This window comes from Nematostella vectensis, chromosome 7 (assembly GCF_932526225.1).
Source record: "Nematostella vectensis chromosome 7, jaNemVect1.1, whole genome shotgun sequence".
Classification (NCBI taxonomy): domain Eukaryota; kingdom Metazoa; phylum Cnidaria; class Anthozoa; order Actiniaria; family Edwardsiidae; genus Nematostella; species Nematostella vectensis.
The window spans coordinates 15544494-15565670 of NC_064040.1; the positions used below are offsets into that span (position 1 = coordinate 15544494).

General features: G+C 42.0%; 2 protein-coding genes across 2 annotated transcripts in view; both read left to right on the forward strand.

The window, feature by feature from the left end:
• LOC5511831 (slit homolog 1 protein) overlaps positions 1-4846 on the forward strand; it is a 9832-nt gene extending 4986 nt beyond the window's left edge. Inside the window, exons 7-10 of the mRNA XM_001632201.3 lie at positions 204-335; positions 784-1032; positions 2401-2526; positions 4111-4846. Of these exons, the coding sequence (XP_001632251.2) occupies positions 204-335; positions 784-1032; positions 2401-2526; positions 4111-4688 (1085 nt within the window). The 3' untranslated portion in view covers positions 4689-4846. The remainder of the gene's footprint in view (positions 1-203; positions 336-783; positions 1033-2400; positions 2527-4110) is intronic.
• A 1580-nt stretch (positions 4847-6426) lies between these two features.
• Positions 6427-20903, forward strand: LOC5511848. Its single transcript, XM_048729794.1, has 9 exons — positions 6427-6537; positions 8889-8916; positions 12501-12670; positions 14891-14959; positions 15306-15522; positions 16072-16263; positions 16883-17013; positions 17851-18268; positions 19729-20903. The coding sequence occupies exons 3-9, from the start codon at positions 12506-12508 to the stop codon at positions 20811-20813; spliced, it is 2277 nt and encodes a 758-aa protein (XP_048585751.1). The 5' UTR covers positions 6427-6537; positions 8889-8916; positions 12501-12505; the 3' UTR covers positions 20814-20903.
• Positions 20904-21177: the final 274 nt, after the last annotated feature.

Here is a 21177-nt window from a genome sequence, read left to right on the forward strand (position 1 = left end):
ATCGTCAATGTTCTTTCAAACCCAATCCCAATGCCCTTCCAAACAAAATTATCAATGGCCTTTTAAACCCAATCCCAAAATACCCTTCCCAAACCTCTCGAAATTCTTTCAAATTTTTCAAATCACCATCAAACAACCTGACCGCTAGTGATCCACAATCACATCTCAAAGAGGCTTTAACACTGCTTCCATTTGTTGGTTAGATAAAGATGAATGCGACAAAAAATCTCACCCTGCGGTTTGTCACGAAGATGCGGTGTGCTCTAATACCCTAGGATCCTATATATGTCATTGCCCACTTGGCTTCACCGGGGATGGATACACAACGTGCACAGGTAACTATGGGAACATGCACCACGTGAACAGATGACGACGGGTTAACCAGAAGCTTAGGTAGCCATGGCAACGGAATTACAACGTGTACATGTTACTATTGTGATGTATGTGCTTCAGGTGAACAGGTAACTAGGCAACGGACGCAACAGAAGTGTATGTTGCTATGGCAGCCTTGGGGCCCATGGTGCACCACGTGTGTAGGTATTTATGTTGATGAAAACACTATGCGTACTTTTAAGAACATCGTAACTATGCAGCGGCGTAGCCACGATTTTTAACAGGAGGGGGGCCCAAAAGAGACTTTCAAGGCATTTTCTCCTGTATTTTAGATAATGTCACATGCATTTACTGTATTTTTGGCTGCTAAAAGGGGGGCCGGGCCCCGTAGGTCCCTAGTCCATATACGTCATTGAAAATCGTTAGATTGACTTTCTTGTTCCTAAAAAGATATAAATGAGTGTGCAACGACGCCACAGCTCTGCTCGGCCCAGGCCTCCTGCGTGAATACTAAGGGGTCGTTCCTGTGTGCCTGTAAGCCGGGTTACTATGGTAACGGGGCGGAATGCCATGACTACGACGAGTGCTCCTTGGGTCTTTCCATGTGCGACCCGAAGACCTCCACGTGTCGAAACACGCCCGGCGGGTATGCCTGCGTGTGCAACAAAGGCGCTAAGAAAGTAGGCAAATTATGCGAAGGTGGGTCACAGTAAAAAAAATCGAATTCATCTGAATGGGTTCTTAATGCCGATTTAGACAGCACGATTTAGTCGTATGGGACATGTCTTAGCCCTGAATTACACTCCACGTCTTTCGAAGTCGAGGATCTAAACGGGTCGTAGGCTGATTTACACTCTACGACTCGAGTTGTAGAGATGTCGCATACATCAAGCTGTGCATCATAAATCAAGCTGTGTAAATAATCCTGTTTTAGCCCTGAATAACATTCCACGACTTTTGTAGTCGAAGACCATAACTGAGTCGTAGGCAGATTTACACTCTAAATCGTGCTGTCTATTAAATCATCCTTTGTGTTAATAGAAATGTCCTTTTGTGCAAGAATTTGACATTATTTGTATACTCGACATACGGACAATTGTAGCATATTACTAAAGATAGTTTATATTGCACTTATCTTTCATGCCTGGATAGGAATTTTTTAGAAATCTATTTAGAACGATTTATCATTTACTTCTTTGTTTATTACTCTTCATCCTTTAATTATTTTTTTTGCATTGTTTTAATTTCTCTTTTCATGTCCGTCCGTTCTGCGTTTGCCGACCGCTCAATACGGCATTCGCTTATCTAAAAAAAATAGAATTATTCCTCGAGTCCGAGTGTGGTCAAGGCAATAGCCCCCGAGGCTTTATTAGTCAAATGGTGCTTATTTTGCCGATATTTTGGATGAGTATTGTATGAAAAGAACTCCTGACGACTCAGAATAAGGCGAGTGCATTTTGAAGATATCCCTCGCGGAAGTGGAAACACAGCTTTTATTGACTAAGATATGGATCTTAGTGAATAAATGTGGGGAGCCTTAAAAAAGCGCACAACTCATCCCAAGACCAACCTACGAGCCTGTACATTTCGCTGCAGCCTTATCTTATACCTTATCAAAGTACAGCATTGATGGGAGAACATAACTAGTCATTTTTTATTTCCATTTTGTTTAGATGGGGGTGTGTCTTCCATGGGCCTAGTGCCCGTTTACACATGGCCCCACTGGGCATCTATTTTGTATATTACAATTCTTGTCCATAAAGCTGTTTAAAAAATCTTACTCTCACAGAACCCCGAAAGTTGACAGGTTAAGCAGGGGGGGGGGGGGGGGGGGGCACTGGGGCATGCCCCCCCTACCCCCCATAAAATAAATCAAAAGTCATAAGGAAATGACCAGTAGGCGTGGCAGTGCCCCACACTATTTTCTTAATGTTTCTGTACTTTGCCCTCCCCTCTCTATTCTTACATGGCCTGTTAAGGCCACAACTTCTCCCCCTTATTCCCGTATTCCCCGGTAGTAGTGTTAGTCGGATAATATATTTATGTTGTCATGGTTTGGTTCACCAGATCAAGACGAGTGTGAGGATGGCTCCCACACGTGTAAGGCAAAACACATGAAGTGTATCAACACGCTTGGCTCATTCAAGTGCGGCTGCATGGATGGTTTCACTGAGAACGGCTCTGAGTGTGTAGGTAAGTCTGTACGAGTAGACAGATGGAGCCTTAACCCTACACGGGCATTTGATCCAAATGTGGCCAATATTTGTGCAAAAAGTACAGCAATTACGTTTTGCTATAGCAAAGGTTCGACTTTGGGACTTTTGCTTATTTCTGCCATTTCTTTGCTAATATTGCTTTTTGAATCAATAGGATAGTTGAATAGAACCCTCTATTTCGAATTCGTATCTAACTCTTCATCTCCCTTGATGAGAGGGTGTCAGGGTCTACTGTATGGCCGTTGCTACTGATGAGAGGGTGTCAGGGTCCACTGTATGGCCGTTGCTACTGATGAGAGGGTGTCAGGGTCCACTGTATGGCCGTTGCTACTGATGAGAGGGTGTCAGGGTCCACTGTATGGCCGTTGCTATTGATGAGAGGGTGTCAGGGTCCACTGTATGGCCGTTGCTATTGATGAGAGGGTGTCAGGGTCCACTGTATGGCCGTTGCTACTGATGAGAGGGTGTCAGGGTCCACTGTATGGCCGTTGCTATTGATGAGAGGGTGTCAGGGTCCACTGTATGGCCGTTGCTACTGATGAGAGGGTGTCAGGGTCCACTGTATGGCCGTTGCTACTGATGAGAGGGTGTCAGGGTCCACTGTATGGCCGTTGCTACTGATGAGAGGGTGTCAGGGTCCACTGTATGGCCGTTGCTATTGATAAGAGGGTGTCAGGGTCCACTGTATGGCCGTTGCTACTGATGAGAGGGTGTCAGGGTCCACTGTATGGCCGTTGCTATTGATGAGAGGGTGTCAGGGTCCACTGTATGGCCGTTGCTACTGATGAGAGGGTGTCAGGGTCCACTGTATGGCCGTTGCTACTGATGAGAGGGTGTCAGGGTCCACTGTATGGCCGTTGCTACTGATGAGAGGGTGTCAGGGTCCACTGTATGGCCGTTGCTATTGATAAGAGGTTGTCAGGGTCCACTGTATGGCCGTTGCTACTGATGAGAGGGTGTCAGGGTCCACTGTATGGCCGTTGCTATTGATGAGAGGGTGTCAGGGTCCACTGTATGGCCGTTGCTACTGATGAGAGGGTGTCAGGGTCCACTGTATGGCCGTTGCTACTGATGAGAGGGTGTCAGGGTCCACTGTATGGCCGTTGCTACTGATGAGAGGGTGTCAGGGTCCACTGTATGGCCGTTGCTATTGATGAGAGGGTGTCAGGGTCCACTGTATGGCCGTTGCTATTGATGAGAGGGTGTCAGGGTCCACTGTATGGCCGTTGGTACGATGAGAGGGTGTCAGGGTCCACTGTATGGCCGTTGCTACTGATAAGAGGGTGTCAGGGTCCACTGTATGGCCGTTGCTATTGATGAGAGGGGGTCAGGGTCCACTGTATGGCCGTTGCTAGTACGGGGGCCAGCTGTCCCCTTAGAAGAGCAGAAATTTTTACAAAATTCACATAAAAAATTAATCGTCTACCCCCAAAGCAAGTAAATAAAAGAAACATCCCCCCCCTCCCTGGTTAACAAAATTGTCTAGCTACGGCCTTTCTGCATCTATCACCGGCACCAGGATTTCTTCATGCTTCTAACTGGCACTCCTACCCCCATTCAGACATAGACGAATGCTCCACCAAGAAACACAACTGTTCCAAGTACGCCTCTTGCAAAAACACCGCTGGTTCCTTCACCTGCGCCTGCAATGCCGGTTACCATGGTAACGGTCAAGTTTGCTATCGGGACTCGGAGTTCTCAGCAGTGCTACGTATCATCCACAAAAATCCGGTTTTAAATTTCATCTGGAAGCGCAAGCTCGTCCTACATGCGCTAGGTGCTGCTGGGGTCCTTCTTTTGGTGGTGCTGGTGCTCATGTGCTTATGCATAAGGTCCATTAAAAGGAGAGGGCGCCGTAAGAAGTACAAAAGAATTCCCACCGATGATGAAGACCATATCTACGAGACCGTGGACAAGCCGAGAAAAGTAAAGAAGGGGATTTTCAGGAGGGTGCACAAGAAGACAAAACCCTCTGCAGCAGCCCCCAAACAACAGAAAGCAACGCCAGTGAACCCCCCTGAACCCGACTACTTGGAGCCTACACCGCCACCTCCAGCGGCCCCTGCCCCTCCCCCACCCCCTGCGGCGGCTCCTCCACCCCCTCCTCCCCCTCCACCTGTGAAAAAACCGGCAGCTTGAATTTAGTAGAGATATAATCTATTGTTTCGCCGTGACCTTGATATCTTCGATTAGCCCACGCTTCAGACTCTACAGGAAGTATGGTTAACGAACCGCACTGATTTTTATCATCGAATAAAGCTGGATCTCTTGTAGTAATAAACAAATGCTGAAACTGATGTTGTGTGTGGTATTTGATTATCGGCTGACTTATTGCCTAATTTAAGACTGGTACTCGACTTAAGCTGAGCAAAAAATATTTCTCTGTCTTGTCAAATCCTGCCTAGACATTTAAGCTTCTTGCACACTCTTTTTTTTAGTTTTTCCATTTCCTCAGTAAAATCAGCAGAATTGTTGTTCAAATGATTTAAGACATGGTGTCAACCGTCTATCACATGAAATATACCCGGGCTCCCCCAGGAAATGAAACGTCAAAACCAGTAGATTGCTACTTGGGTACTCAAGGTTCTGCTTATTCAAGAGTCAAGATGAGATAGTAGACACGGACACGGCCACACAGAGGACATGGGAGTAAGACTTGGCCACACAGGGAACAAGGGAGTAATAATAGACTTGGCCACACAGGGGAAATGGGAGTAATAAAAGACACGGCCACACAGGGGACATGGGAGTAAAAATAGACTTGGCCACACAGGGGTCATGGGAGTAATAAAAGACGCGGTCACACAGGGGAAATTGGAGTAAGACACGGCCACACAGGGGACATGGGAGTAATAATAGACTTGGCCACACAGGGGACATGGGAGTAATAGTAGACTTGGCCACACAGGGGACATGGGAGTAATAATAGACTTGGCCACACAGGGGACATGGAAGTAATAATAGACTTGGCCACACAGGGGACATGGGAGTAATAATAGACACGGCCACACAGGGGACATGGGAGTAATAATAGACACGGCCACACAGGGGAAATTGTAGTAATAATAGACTTGGCCACACAGGGGACATGGGAGTAATAATAGACACGTCCGCACAGGGGACATGGGAGTAATAATAGACACGTCCGCACAGGGGACATGTGAGTAATAATAGACACGTCCGCACAGGGGACATGGGAGTAATAATAGACACGTCCGCACAGGGGACATGGGAGTAATAATAGACACGTCCGCACAGGGGACATGGGAGTAATAATAGACACGTCCGCACAGGGGACATGGGCAGTAATAAACGCCTACCAACCAAGAATACAACAGGCGGTAAATGTATTTATATTTATGCCTTATCAAAAATCTTGTTGAATTTAAGTTCATCGAAAACGTTGACAATGTGAAGAAGACAAAGGTAGACAATTAAGAAAAATAAAGCAATAAAATAGAAAAAAAGCTTTGGAACATTTAGAAATTAAGAAGTCGGAAGCCCTTGAAAATGACACAAAACTAAAAAACTGGTTAAAATGCTTAGCAGCTCCTTTTCACTTATAAATTGTAGATAATAATTACTCGCTGCAGTATAAAATCAGGGCAAGTAGATTAATGTTATTAAAGTGCGTTTCCAATTGAGGTGATGACACTATTTGTTTGGCGACTAGACTCACGAGGAGGGATATCAAATTCCACTACAACTGACAACGAAATGTCTCCTCGTCTCTCCCCATGCTCACTCGGCCATCACAAGATTAAGTCAGAAGTTGTGATTTCAAATGCGATCTGTCGTGATTTCACGTACTCTTCATTGTAGTTAACCAGGAAACTCCAACGCGTGCGATAATCGGGGATATTCAAGGAATATTTAAGTTGTTTGTGATCGCGAGCGGTGGAACTTGTGGAACAGAAATAAGCTAGCCAAGAAATCAGTTGTGTATCATGGCAGTGTCTATCGCAGATATCTCGCTTCAGAGTCCCCTGTGAGTAAGTGAGTAACAGAAAAAAACATGGACTGGTGTTACTTCTTTCCCTGATATATTGTCTTTTGTTATATTGGTTCTAATTTTGCTCGGTGCTCGCTGGGAGGATTATAGTACTGGGTATAATGTGGCTGATTGTGTTGACAACTCTTCTTTTGACCTTTTAATTAGCCATGCATACTCCCGAGTTATGTTCTTATTAGTCATAAAGTCTTGCTTCGGGTAGAACGACGACCATGGTTGTCTTATTTCTCGGTTTGATTTCCCGCGCGCACGTCTTTGTGTGCGTGTGTGTTTATTTTATTATTATTATTATCAGGCAATTATTCGCACAGATGCGAAGAGAACGCAACGATAAAATCACCCAGTGTTCAATTCTTCTCAGACATCGCCGGGCAAAACAAATATATCATTCCTAAAGCTTATCATGTAGAACACAGCCTTTCGATTTTTTCCGCAGTAAATTTTAAAGTATACAGTATAATCGCTTTTAATATTTTATGGAACTAATTGATGAAACAAGAACACTTTACAGAAAATATATGGGCTTTGCTATGGGCTTTGCTAAAATATTTGTTATTTCAAATGAGTCAATCAGGAAAGCCGGCTGTCAAGTTTTCTACTTTATGTAAACGTTCGTTATTTTTTCATCATCGATCAGAGATTGTGAAAGGAAGTTTCGAGACAATTTTCACGAGAAGTGTGGAGCTATGCTACAATACAACAATATTAAATATATACACGCTTTCTTTTCCTTGTAACCAAAGCCTTTATCAAATGAACCACTTATGAGGTAAGAGATATAAGAAAGAAAGCATATCCTTAGTTTCAAATATCTTGTTCCAGTGTGAAAATTCAAAGGAACCAAAATTCAAAATTCCCAGCCATTCCATCTTAATGGTTTTAAAAAAACATTTTAATAAGGGATGAAAAATCACTACAAGCTCTAAAAATAGATTACATAGAGAGGGTTAGTTGTCAAAACCTTTTTCGATATATAGGACTCTAGAAGTTTCATAAAACAATGGTGTTGTTTATTTATTTACTGTGTGTTTTTGAAATAGATTTATGGTCTCATTTTTTAAACATTTCCCGTTTGATAAGTTTCCGCTACTCCAAACATCGGCAAAAATCCAAATTATTGACACCCGTTTTATGATTGTTGCTTCTCACTCAAATAATGTCTAGGTTGATGGCTTAAAAGCCGCTTTAGGCTAAGTCGAGTCTGAGATTTCCTGAGAATTTATATTTTATTATTATTGTTGTAGCGTTTGGCCGCACAAAAAGTCGCTGTTTAACGAAGCCCATTCTAGAGCTTACATCATTTATTTATTATTTAACTCTACCATATAAATAAGAAATTAGCTTCATATTATGGCGTTTGTTAAAAGTGTCGAATCACAAGCATATTTGTTACCCATCAGATCTTTTCATTCACCGTACGCAATTCTAACGAGAACGAGGGACGGCTCTTTGGTGTGTTCAAACTAATTATTTTTGTTAAAAAAATTCGCAGAAATTAGCAGGAGTTGGGAAAAAATTACCGAGAATTCCAACAAATAAGGCCTAAAAAATACGACGAACGGAATGCGCAGATTGAATCTTTTCATTTCGCTGAGTTTTGGAAGAAATGTGTCTTGGTTTTTTGTAAGTGGCGTAGTGTACCTAAAGACATTCATTTATTTTCAAGTAGTGTTTATACACTGATGACTTAAAAGCATATGGAGACTGAAACATTTCAGTATTTTGTGGCAAGATGGATTTGATGTGGTTTGTTTAATTGGTGATTTATCGCCAATCATCTAGGCTGTTCAAATAATACTTTTTAAGGGGGTAAACGTAGATCAACTAAATTTAACATACTACTTATACTAAATATTCGTTATTCTAAAGAAACGATTTTTGAAAATATTTAAAGGGGAATCATATTTGTTGCGCAGTCTACTTTGCCCATTATATTTTTTGTGGTTACACAAAGGGTTGAAACTATGATTTTGAAAATACAAGCGAAATATTCTATTTTCTAATGTCTTTACTTAATTAAACAGTAAAATTGTTCTACCGACCGAAACATTATGACCGTATAATAAAGGCGGAAGTAGAGGTATAAAATACCTGTGGCCCAATGACACATAAGGCAACACTGTAGATGCTTGAGTGGAATTCTAAATGAAATTATAGTTTTTAATTTTTTATATAATCTTTATAATTATATGTTGACCATATTAACCATATTATACAACCTAAACCTGATGAGCATTTTAAAAGGTAATATTGATAGGCGTTGGACAAGGGAGTTTTCATGGCGTCAAGATGAATAGAGCAAATAGTAAGGCATCTTGTCTTGCTAGGGATCACTCTTCACTCCAGATCTGACTGGTAAGTGCGAAAGGCCGCTTAGGAGGCCTGTCAATGGAGTTTGCACAGGTTTGTCAACATCTCACCCTGCTTGAGGCGACGTGAGTATAATATAAAAAGAAAGAAGGAGAAGGAGGAAGAAAAAGAAGAAAAGGACACAAACATCCTGGGATTAACAGTAAGATTACACCGAATAACTTTAATAAAACTTTTAGCATAGATCATGTTCTGTTGTCAAGTAGTTTCGTATTGTGCCTGCGGTTAACGGAAGTTTATAACATTATGAGCTGTGTTCAGCATCCTTTGTTTGTCAGAAATACTGGCATTTGTGCCTTAGAGCTCACAAAACTACCATAAACTGATCTTATGCGAGAGATAGAAAACTTGCTCATAAAAAAGTGCCATCAGAACCAAAATTTTAAACTTAAAATTTGTGTGTATCTCTAATGAGACAAAGCTGAATTGAAAGGGGACGCGAAAGCAAACTATCATTTCTATGGTACACAAAATGATGCTACATGCTTTTTCTCTTGTGTCGTTATGTTCATGTCGTTATGTTGGGCTTATGTCAAAATGTCGAACCATTCACACGAACATATGAACATAAGGGTGCACGCGCCTATGTCATTAAGTCGTTATGGTCACTAGTGTGCACCAGGCATGACGGATTAAACCGTGCAGCACGAGAAACTCGTGACGTAGCCTGCTGTGTGGATGAATTTCTTGATCATTATATCCAAAAAAATAGACGTTGGCAAAATCAGATTTTATCCCTAGGGGATAGTACTATGTGTGTAGCCAGTAGCGATTCTAGCCGCACTTTGGTTGCGACTGAAGCAATTCCTAATCCTCGGTCGATACAAGCTCGCTAGATGTCGCACGTAACATGCCTCCTAGTTTACCAGGCCTTAGGGAGTATTCATTAAATGCACCGAGGGGGGGAGGGAAGATATTGAAGGGGCTCCGAAAATTTTTAACCACCAAAAGGGGGGGGGGGGGGCTCCGAAAATTTTTAACCACCAAAAGGGGGGGGGGGGGCTCTGAAAAATAAAGGTCCCCCAAAGGAGGGGGGGCTCTGAATTTTGTAGGAGCCGTACTAGCCGAGCTTTAATATGTTACTGATACCCGGTCTAGCAAATCGTTAAAAATCGATACAGATACAAATCAATAAAAATAACAGCTCTGTGAAATCGTCAAAAATCGTTAGGGAAAATAAGAATGCGGAAATCAATCATCCATTTTTTGGATTTATCGAAAACGGAAACATTCGATAACACTACAAGGAGGTTCCGACAGGGCGGAGGAGTGAATGTGCCACTTCGCTTGGAGATGTGCCCCGTTACCAAGGAGAAAGTATTTTCCCTAAAAAGGCAGCTAGGTGAAGCGGGCATATACTGGCAAGCGTTCACACTGGGCAATTGTCGATGTTCTATTTGGAGTTTATAGTTGACTGGTTGATCTCGACCACGCGGAAGCCATTACTTTGATTAGTTGTAAAGAAAATACGATTAAGCAAATACGACAAGAAACTGTTGTCGTAAGTGTTGTCTGAGGAAGTCAGGCAATTTGGGCATGTGACCCCTAAATATTTACAAAAAATATTTGGAAAAGACCAGTAGGGGTGTGGCTGTGACCCCCCCCCCCCCAATATTTTCTTAATTTGTAAAGACTTTGAAAGAAGAGGGAGAGGAAATTGAAAATCTCAAAAACTTTAAAATCTTAAGGCGAACGTTTGCTTTGCTCACCAGTGAGTCATGATTTTTCAGGGCCGTAGACAGCATGAGGCAAGTGAGGTACTTGCCTCGGTAAAATTTTGATGTTTAGTGTTTCACAATTGAAAAGTATGATATTTTGTTGGATTTATCATCCAGTGGCTAGCTTTGCCTCGAAGAATTTCTGAAAAAAAAAGATTTTTTCTACGGGCCTGTTTTTTGCGTTTGTTTTAAAGAGACCATTATGGCATCCTAATTAAAATAATAATTTATGGATTTCAAAAGTTTCAGGAAAAGATAAAACATGTTTCGAAAGCTAAAACACCTGCATCTATAATGCGTATATTCAGTGAAACACGAACACTAAGGTGTAAGACAGACGTATCGATAAGCCCGTAGCCAGGTGGGTTCGGGGGGTTTGGGTTCTCCACTCTTATTAAGGCAAATAAGGAACCTGCACCAACGAGGCGGGACGAGCTACCTAAGAGAAAATGGTCCACTTTATGTGTAAACGAACCCCCTGCTTAAAAAACCTTGCTACGGACCTGGTTATAACATTTCTGTTAGGTTTCCATATAGTTTGAAATGATAATAGTGTGTGATTGCACATTTAGTGTGAGTTTGTGTAGGGTGAGTCAGTATCACGGATTGCATATTAGGGTTTGTGCAAAGTATTGTTGTGTATTTGTATAGGCTTTTGTGTTCCAATTCAATGTGTTTATTTCCTTTTATTATACATTGCAGTCCTGGTTAATTGATCTCGTGCTATTTTCGTGAGCCTTTTCAGAATATTTGTAAAGAAACTTGTGAAACTGTCTCCCGTTTGTGTATAAAAGCAACCCGAATTCTTGTAAAATTTGTTCAAATTCAATGTGTTTATTTTCTATTATTATACATTGCAGTCCGGTTTAGTTGATGCTCGTGCTATTTTCGTGAGCCTATTCAGAATATTTGTAAAGAAACTTGTGAAACAGTCTCCCGTTTGTGTATAAAAGCAAACCAAATCCTTGTAAAATGTTTCAGAGGGCATAAAAAGGTCGCGGTAATGTAAGGTGAAGTAACCTTTGTATTTTACGTTGTTTTTCTCAATATTTTATGTCCTTTTGTATTTCGTGTACTTACATGTTCTCACAATCTTGATATAGCGTTGATATTTAACTCGAGGGCCCCAGAGATTGCTCGAAATGGACAGAACTCTCTGTCCAAAATGAATGACCGCGATCTACTTCAAAGTTTTATAACGAGTTGTACAAGTTAATACGAGACGCTGGTTCTGTTTTTTTTTTTTGTCTTATCATTGTCCATGAAGTTATTTAACCCCAGCCTAGTCCCATGCGTTCTTATCGGGTTTCCTGTGGTTGGGTTGGATTGGATGGTAAAAGTTGTGACGTCACAGGAAGCAAAACGTGTTGTTTTCTTAGATGTTTGGCCTGGCATCGTCACTCATATAAAGTCGTCCCCAATCCATACTTGCCTTGTTCACCAAGTGCCATGCTCGAAGATCCAGCGTACTTTGCGGGCGCTCCCAAAGTACGCTGGATCTTCAAGCATGACCAAGTTCAGAAGTGCAGCTAAATGGGCACAACCTCGTCACCAGGGCCTTCTGGGTAATTTTCAATTTGGCGTCTAGCTAGGTTTGGAATAATTGGTAACATTACCGTCAGGAAATAGTGACGTTTAACAAAGACTTGTCAATGATTGGTTGTTAGCCAGATTTGTTTGATCGCAAAATCGTCCTATCAAAAACAGTTTTGTTTACACACTATAAACCAGAGTGGAAGTCAGTGGCGTATATTAGATTGTTGATTGATTTAGCCAGGTTTGTGTGACTAGGCAGAATTAACTATTAAAAATCATACAAACACTGTATTACATTTATTTAATTTGTTTCAGGTAGAATGGCCATGCCCCGACTCGTTCTCCGTGGCTGTTTTTCGCGTCATCCTCGCCGCTACCTTCTTCTTGTATTGTTGGTAACTTCTGCACTCTTCGTTTGGCAATTCAACTTTGTTCACTTCTTCGACCCAAAAAATCACAATTTCAAACAACTTATCCAGTTTCAGGTAATATTTCATATTATATGTTGTATATTTTTGTTATTATATAGTTGTAGTAGTTGTAAACATGATTTTAAAAGTAAAATAACCTGTTGTAACAAGTGAAATCTGCTGTCGGCTTATGAGAAAATTATTTATTTTCCAATTCTTTTTGTCGGCCACTGTGTTCGTCACAACACAAAGTAGCTGATATACGAAATTAGCGTTGCTTATTTGTTATATTTATAATACGTGGTAGTTATCTGAATAAATAATATCGAATGATATATTGGACTTTCTACGGCAGATGCACATTGAAGTATCATTTGCAAATAAGACTGGGATCCATTTAACAATAAGTATGTCGTCTTATAAAGTTAATTGAAAGTCAAGTGTTTTCCGCTTCCTAAATAAACCTGTAAACTAGTTTTTTTTATCTATAATTACCATTTGTTGCTTGGCATTTGGGTCAATTTGATTTTTGCAAAAAAAACAAAAATGGTTGCTAATTTTTGTTGCTAGTTATAAGCAACCATCCTTCTAAGCAGCTATCTTTTTAAACCATACTTCTAAGCAACCATCCTTCTAAGCAGCTATCTAAACCATACTTCTAAGCAACCATCCTTCTAAGCAGCTATCTAAACCATACTTCTAAGCAACCATCCTTCTAAGCAGCTATCTAAACCATACTTCTAAGCAACCATCCTTCTAAGCAGCTATCTTTCTAAACAATACTTCTAAGCAACCATCCTTCTAAGCAACCATCCCACTAACAGCTGGACCAGTAGTCACACACGCTTGTCCGTGACGTCACTTCCGATATTATGCAACTTCTTCGCATCTATTCCTTCGAAGCAACCATCAATTTTCTTTCATCTAACATAGAGTCTAGCACTTCTTTCCGCGTTCAATTCCGCAAATTGTTACGGGATCATTTGCGGGCCTGCTATGTTGTTTTTTTGGGGAATCACAAGCTCAGTGGTTTTCTCGTATGAAAACGCTTCGATACTAAAGTCAATAGAAACGTATTAAAAAAAAAATAAAAGAATTGGTAGTGGATTTTGGTGTATAATAAAGGCTGAAGCCTCACAAGAAGTCTCTGTGTCGTTTTCCTTCCCATTTGAGCCGTTCTGGGACTCCAGCCTTTATTATACACCAAAATCCAATACCAATTCTTTAATTTTTTATACGTTTCTATTGACTTTAGTATCGAAGCGCTTTCATACTAGAAGACCACTGTGGTCTGGGGCGCCTGTGGAGGGAACAGCTCGTCCCAGGCCTATCGGCACCACTAACGGCTGGACCAATAGCCACACACGCTTGTCCGTGACGTCACTTCCGATATTATTCAACTTCTTTGATCTATTCGTGCTATAAAACACCCATAAACACTCGAAAAGGTAAACGAATAAACGGGGAAATTCAGTATTTCAAAGCCCAACATAGCTCGCTAAAATGTGCAAAGTAAAAAATAAGTGCCGACGATCACTCGCTGGCGCGTCAAAATGTGAATAGAATATTTAATTTGCCTCCACAATCTGCAATAATTAGTAAAATAAGGATTTTGAAAAGCTATGAAACATTTTCCCCATCCTCTCGAGGCCGGGAAGTATGAATCTCGCTAATCCTCACACACTTGCGAACTTTTTCATTGTTCTGGCGTCGCTTCATCGGTCAAGGGTTGTAAACATCCCGATAAAAGCTTCTATTTTCAACCCGGGCGATCTCCGAAGCCTGTACGATAAACAAAACCGTTCCGCATTGAATATAATTTAAAGCCATTGACAGGGAATACCAAAACCTCTGTTCCGGAAACTTTTTAGCACTGCTAATCAATCGGATTTTGGATTCAAGACTTCAAGCTTTTTACTTGAGCCTTCCTTGTGGTTAGCGGTCTTCTGCATGAGAACTATCCAGGCGCTTTTCTGATTGGCTGAAATTTCAATCGCAGGACAAACGCCCGCAGACGAGTTATCCAGCGGTTGATGGGGGCACGTATTGCGGGCTGAAAGAAACGAGCTGGAAATCGAGCCTATTGGGGGCCTACTGTGTGCTTTTTGGGGTTCATTTGCGAGCCGGAATCATTTGCGAGCCGGAATCATTTGCGGGCCGGAATCATTTGCGAGCCGGAATCATTTGCGGGCCTGCACAATAATGTGCAAGTGTGTTTTATTGCACCCATTTTCATCGGCTCATTCAAGAAACTATGATATTTTTAATATTGTGTTTAGCAGTTTTTTTTATTAGGGCGTCGAGAACCATCATCATATAAACTCCAAGTGGACATCACTCTCATCTTCTTTGGAATATATCGAGGTAACGGGAAGCCTGTGTCGTCACAAGACGCGATTAGTTGTCAGGGGTTACCTTAATGGCTGACTAGATTGGGAGGATTTTCTACCAGCGTTTGATCGTTTCTTAAAGCTTTGGCTTATTAAAATGTCCAAAACATCCAGGGAAGGGGGTGTATTATTTATCTCCTTATTATAGCAAGAGATTAGAAATCCAGAAGGGAAACTTTAGAAATAATCTATTGTGCTTTGAATGAGTGCATGTGGGCGACCGTGTGGTAGAGTGAATAAGCCAGTCAGCTTGGTTGTATTATTCGCTCGACCTGTTTAACTTCATATCTAATTCTTAAGTCGTTGTTATGGCAACCCAGATATCCGACGTCAGACTCAACTCAATCAACACAAGCATCGTCTTCCTACACATCTCCAAGGCAACCAGTCAATGTAACCTGGTCGGGAATACTTGCCGGGGAATCCTTGAAACTAGGACAGGTGACTCGGTTCGCTATATCTTGCTGTCCTCCTTACCGACGCTAGAAAAAGGGCCGGATACCCTACACTTAAAGTCTACGTTCGCCAGCGATGTGGGTGAGTGCTTGATGGTTTGTAGATCTCCCCACTAGCGTATTGGCGGTTTTAGGCTTTATCGTCAGCTGTTCGTGCACGAACTATAGCGCGAGCTATTTTTCTTCCTTGCTGGAGATGGCCATACTAGGGAGTGTGGGTGCGTGTGTGTGTGTGTGTGTGTGGGGGGAGGTTGGGAAGAGGGGCCGGGGGAGATGGCAAGGGGGGCCATGTTGGTTTAGTCCCCATCCGCAATATTTTTTTAAGCACTATAATTCAGTCCACCAACCTAGTGCTTTTCAACGGTTATTTTCGTGTAGACAATGCCGGCGTCCCACTATTCTTGACTTTGGCTACGACACTGTGTGGTTATGTAATCTAAAGAAAATTCCCATGCATTACGTTATCTACAATCTCTTGTATGTGTGTTTTTGTTGGGTATTTTAAAGTTTGTACAAGAGATGGAAATTGCTCACCAACAGAAAAAAACAATTGCTCGGTGGCCGACCATGTTACATTCACCACCATGAGCGGTAATCCACACCAGAGTTCAATTGAATTTTCAATTCTTAGTTTACAAGGAGTCGACCTGCGCCATCCATGCCCGCCTGTCAGACAGTCAGCGGTCTCCCGGATGCAAATTACCTAACCTTGACCCGTTCGACCCTATGGTGAAGCAATTCATGTCACCGATGGAACCCATGTTCTGTCCGGGGGAGATGTACACTAGTTACCACGACTGCGTCCTCAAGGCGAGAAAGAAAGGTCAGGGTTTATTTCAAGACAGACTGAGTCAGGGCCATTATCTAGTAAGGCGACAGGATGCAAGGAAGCAAGGACCCTTATTAAGCAAGGGGACATTGATCATAGAAACAGGGCCATTCTCTAGTAAGGCGACAGGTAGCAAGAACAAAACGGAGCCCTTTTAAGCAAGGGGACAGTGATCATAGCAACAGGGCCATTCTCTAGTAAGGCGACAGGGAGCAAAGACAAAAATCCCTTATTAAGAGAGGAGAAAGGGATCATAGAAACAGTGCCATTATCAAGTAGGGGGACGGGGAGCGAAGACAAATGGACCCTTATTAAGCAAGGGGACAGGGATCATAGAAACAGGGCCGTTATCTAGTAAGGCGACAGGAAGCAAGGACAAAAAGGAGCCTTATTAAGCAAGGGTACAGGGTTCATAATAACAGGGCCATTATCTAGTAAGATATTCAAACAGGGGCAAGGATATTTAAACAGGGGCAAAGAGTTTAACTAAGGGTTGTCGCACCCCTCCAATGAAGCATGGACTGACTATTGATTTCGTGATTTGGGGCTCCCTAAATTTACCCAGACTGTTTGAAATCCAATATATTTTTCCTTACCTTCTATTTGTTTGTAGAGGCTGTGAGAAGAATTGTGTACCGAGCTATTAGAAGACCAGAGGCTAGCGACTCCGGGTTTGAAACTGGACCGGAAAAGACTCTTCCTTTGGATGGCAACGGGGTTAAACTTGACGAAGACTTTATCCAGGTGGGCTGCCTGTGTTATTACACGAACATGTCAAAAACAACATGCTCTAAACACAAACCGTTCCATTAAAGAATGTCGATCAACGACTCCTTTTTTATTGTTTATCATTGAAATTACAGCGGTTCATTCGCAATAAAACTCCAAAAGAACAATCTACGAATAGTATGATATGTCATTAATATTTGATTGAAAATATCTTGGTTACTTGTTCGAATTAGCCGATAGAAATGGATGCTTTGTGACAATTGAGCGAGAGCAAAAAAATGGCGGTGTGATTGGCCTTCTTTAACCTTCAAAACCCCACCCCCAAGCGAGGGGATGAGGTTATTCAATGTTTGGGATGCTCGAGGTATTTTTATGGTCTAAAATCAAGGCATTGGCAAATATCCTTTTTCTTAAGCTCTGTCCAGTAGTCTGGTGGGGATAGATTAAACTTTTCATAATACATACAAATACAGCTCATGCAGAGTATCTATAAAGTAATATCTCCCGAATAACAAAAGAACACGTGCAAAAGAAATATATATATATATATATAAAATGATGGTTGAAGGCTTTCATAGAAAGTGCTCAATACTCGAAAGTAGAGCGGTGTATAGTGTTGGTTTGAGAAAAATACAAACTACATAGGTTTCCCTACAGGTCTGTTTCGTGGTTGCCCACTCATCAGGGGATATATTATATATATATATATAAATCTGTAAAATCTGTAAAAATCTGTATATTTATGCTAGGCTATAGAGGAAAGCCTGTTCTTGAAGCTGCTACGGAATGATATAGTAATAATAAAGAAGACGAAACGCGGTCTTCATAATTGGCGTTTTCTACTTTTCGTAGGTGGAAACCCAGCTTAAAAGCGGTGGAACCCAAACTGACCTTCATGCCCATGTCTCGCCAAAACCTGAAGTACTCTCCCGACCAAAAAAAGACGCTGGTATCCCACTAAATATTATAATCCTCGGCATGGACGGAAACTCAAACGCAAACGTTCAGCGACTTCTTCCGGACACATACAAATTCCTGCAGGACGAGCTCAAGGCTTTTATATTTAAAGGGTTTTCCCTGCTTGGAGAGGCGACAACGCCTCAACTTACTGGACTTTTAACCGGGAAAACTGTGGAGGAAAACTGCGCGAAGCATGAGGCGAGGAAGGGCGTTACATTTGATGGGACTGTGGATCCTTGGCCATTTGTATTTAAGGATTTGAAGCAGCATGGTTACGTCACAATGTTCAGCGAGGATGCGCCTACCATTGGTAAGTAACGGTTTGTATGCAAACGCGCTAATGCGAACCAGAAACGTTAGAATGGATTTGCTGAGGAGATGTTTGTCATTGCCGATAGCTATTCTCTTAAGAAGGGGGAGGGGGGCTGGAGATTGCGCGCCTCTTTTCGCCCTCCCTATCTTGTAGCGTGTAGCATGCGTAACCTTATATGGTGTCCAATGTATGACGTCGTGTAGCATGCGTAACCTTATTTGGTGTCCAATGTATGACGTCGTGTAGCATGCGTAACCTTATTTGGTGTCCAATGTATGACGTCGTGTAGCATGCCTAACCTTATTTGGTGTCCAATGTATGACGTCGTGTAGCATGCGTAACCTTATATGGTGTCCAATGTATGACGTCGTGTAGCATGCGTAACCTTTTATGGTGTCCAATGTATGACGTCGTGTAGCATGTGTAACCTTATTTTGTGTATGATGTATGACGTCGTGTAACATGCGTAACCTTATTTGGTCCGCCATTACTCTATATATACTACTATATATACTATACTATATATAGCTGAACCAATCAGCGCGTCCCATTCGCCATGCCGGAATCCGGCATGAGAACATTCAAATTGAACAGTACTTGTATGAGGCCTTGTCTTATTTCTCGCCGGCGCGATGAGAACATAGGCCTGATACTCAGGTTATCGTGTAGCATGCGTAATCTTATTTGATAAATGTATGACGACGTGTAGCATGCTAAACCTCATTTGGTGTACGATGTATGACGTCGTGTAGCATGCGTAATCTCATTTGGTGTATGATGAATGACGACGTGTAGAGTGCGTAACCTTATTTGGTGTATGATGTATAACGTATGACGTCGTGTAGCATGCGTAACCTTATTTGGTATACGATGTATGACGCCGTGCAGCATGCGTAACCTTATTTGGTGTATGATGTATAACGTATGACGTCGTGTAGCATGCGTAACCTTATTTTGTATAGATGAATGACGTCGTGTAGCATGTGTAACCTTATTTGGTGTACGATGAATGACGTCGTGTAGCATGCGTCACCTTATTTGGAGTATGATGTTAGCCTGATGTTACTCTTTATGACCGGATACCGGATGCACGCAGGCTAGTATTATGTATGATGTCGTGTATCGTGTAACCTTACTTGGTGTATGGATAAATGACATATTGTTTCCTTATTTGGTGTGCGATGTACGACGTATAGTGGCGTATAATTTTAGACTCAAGCGCGCAGACAACAAAACCAACCTAGGCTACATCAAAGACCCCAGTCACTTATAGATTTAGAGTTTTCATTTTGTAATTCATGGTAAATTCGGCCTAATATTTCCTTGCTCGCAACATGGTGTATTTGATATGCTTATGGGACTATGCGTGTCATTACGTCACTGCGTCCATTGCGTATGTCTTACTTCACTGACATTTTCTTGTTGTGATAAGTGACACCACATTCCAACTATTACAGGGGCGTTCAACCTTCGCCTGAACGGCTTCACGAATCAGCCAACCGACCACTACGGGCATTACTTCTGGTGGGCGGTGCCCATGGACGCGGAACTCGGCGTCCACTCGAACTGCATTAATGCGCAGGCGCAGCACGTGATTCAGCTCCAGTACCTTCGCAGCCTTATCACGGCATACCCAAACACGCCCAAATTTGGATTCACATTCTTGGGAAGCCTTTGTCATCAGCATCTTAATATGGTCAGCAGTGGTGCACGGGATATTCACCAGTTTTTGAAGTCTTTGCATTCTGATGGATTATTAAACAATACTCTGCTTATTGTGATGGGGGACCACGGGGCGAGGTTTGATTCGATTCGCGCCACGCTGCAAGGGAAGCAAGAAGAGCGCCTGCCATTCTTATCCATGGCGTTTCCTGATTGGTTCCGCGTAAAGTATCCAAAGTTCAGCTCAAATTTGGCGGAGAACACTCAACGGATTATTTCGCCTCTCGATGTACATGCCACTTTCATGCATATACTCAAGTATCCACACAATCCATCGAAATCCGATCTTACGAGAGGTACAAGCCTTTTCGAGCACATCCCTGAAAGCCGTGAATGCATTCACGCCGGGATCCCTGATCATTTTTGTCCGTGCGTGATCTGGAAACCAGTTCCTACTGCGCATCCTCATGTTCAACTTGGCGCGCATCTGACCCTGCACCAAATTAACAAACTGCTGACCCAAAGAAACGAGGTAAAGTCACTCTGTCACGGACTTGAACTTGACCAGATTTTAAATGCTGTGCAGGAATTGCCGAATAAGAAAATGGTACTATTTAATGGAATTAAGGACGGTGCTGGTTTAGGGGTTGGTACTCCAATGTTTATAGACGATTCAGAGAAGCAACAATCTAAGTGTAACTATCAGATTCAGCTCCGTGTTCGGCCTAGTATGGCCCTTTTTGAGTCGAGTGTCCGGTTAGAGAATGGACGCCTGACTCTAGACTCGGACATCAGCAGAGTGAATAGATACGGAACGCAGTCGGATTGTGTCAAACAATCGCATCCGTTTTTACGAAAATTCTGCTTATGCAGGCATTGATAGTATGTTTTAGGGCTATATAGAATTAAAAGAATGTATGAAGACTTTTAGAAAAATAATATTTTTATAAAAAAAACTAGAATTTTCAAACAGGAATGGAATATTTATGGAAATCTCAAAACCCAAATTTAATATCCCATGTTATTTGTGGGATTCCGTTATCTAAATTTGCTTCCAAATTAAAAATCCATTTTTTTCTACCGCTCCAGACTGAATAAGAAAAAATGGGGCACCTTTTAAAGCAACCGAAATGATCCCTAAAAGCCTTTAACTGATCCCAGGTCTAAGACCATTCCCTCGTCACTATGGAGACAAATGATGGGTCTAAGACCATTTTCTCTTCACACTTCAGAGAGATTATAGG

What these genes read in the sequence shown, in the direction of transcription:
- LOC5511848 (XM_048729794.1), top strand. Translation starts at nt 12,506, where the DNA reads ATGGCCATGCCCCGACTCGTTCTCCGTGGCTGTTTTTCGCGTCATCCT. An exon ending in AACAACTTATCCAGTTTCAG is followed by an intron (nt 12,671 to 14,890) that starts GTAATATTTCAT and finishes TTTTTTTATTAG; the next exon opens with GGCGTCGAGAACCATCATCA. An exon ending in CTTCTTTGGAATATATCGAG is followed by an intron (nt 14,960 to 15,305) that starts GTAACGGGAAGC and finishes ATGGCAACCCAG; the next exon opens with ATATCCGACGTCAGACTCAA.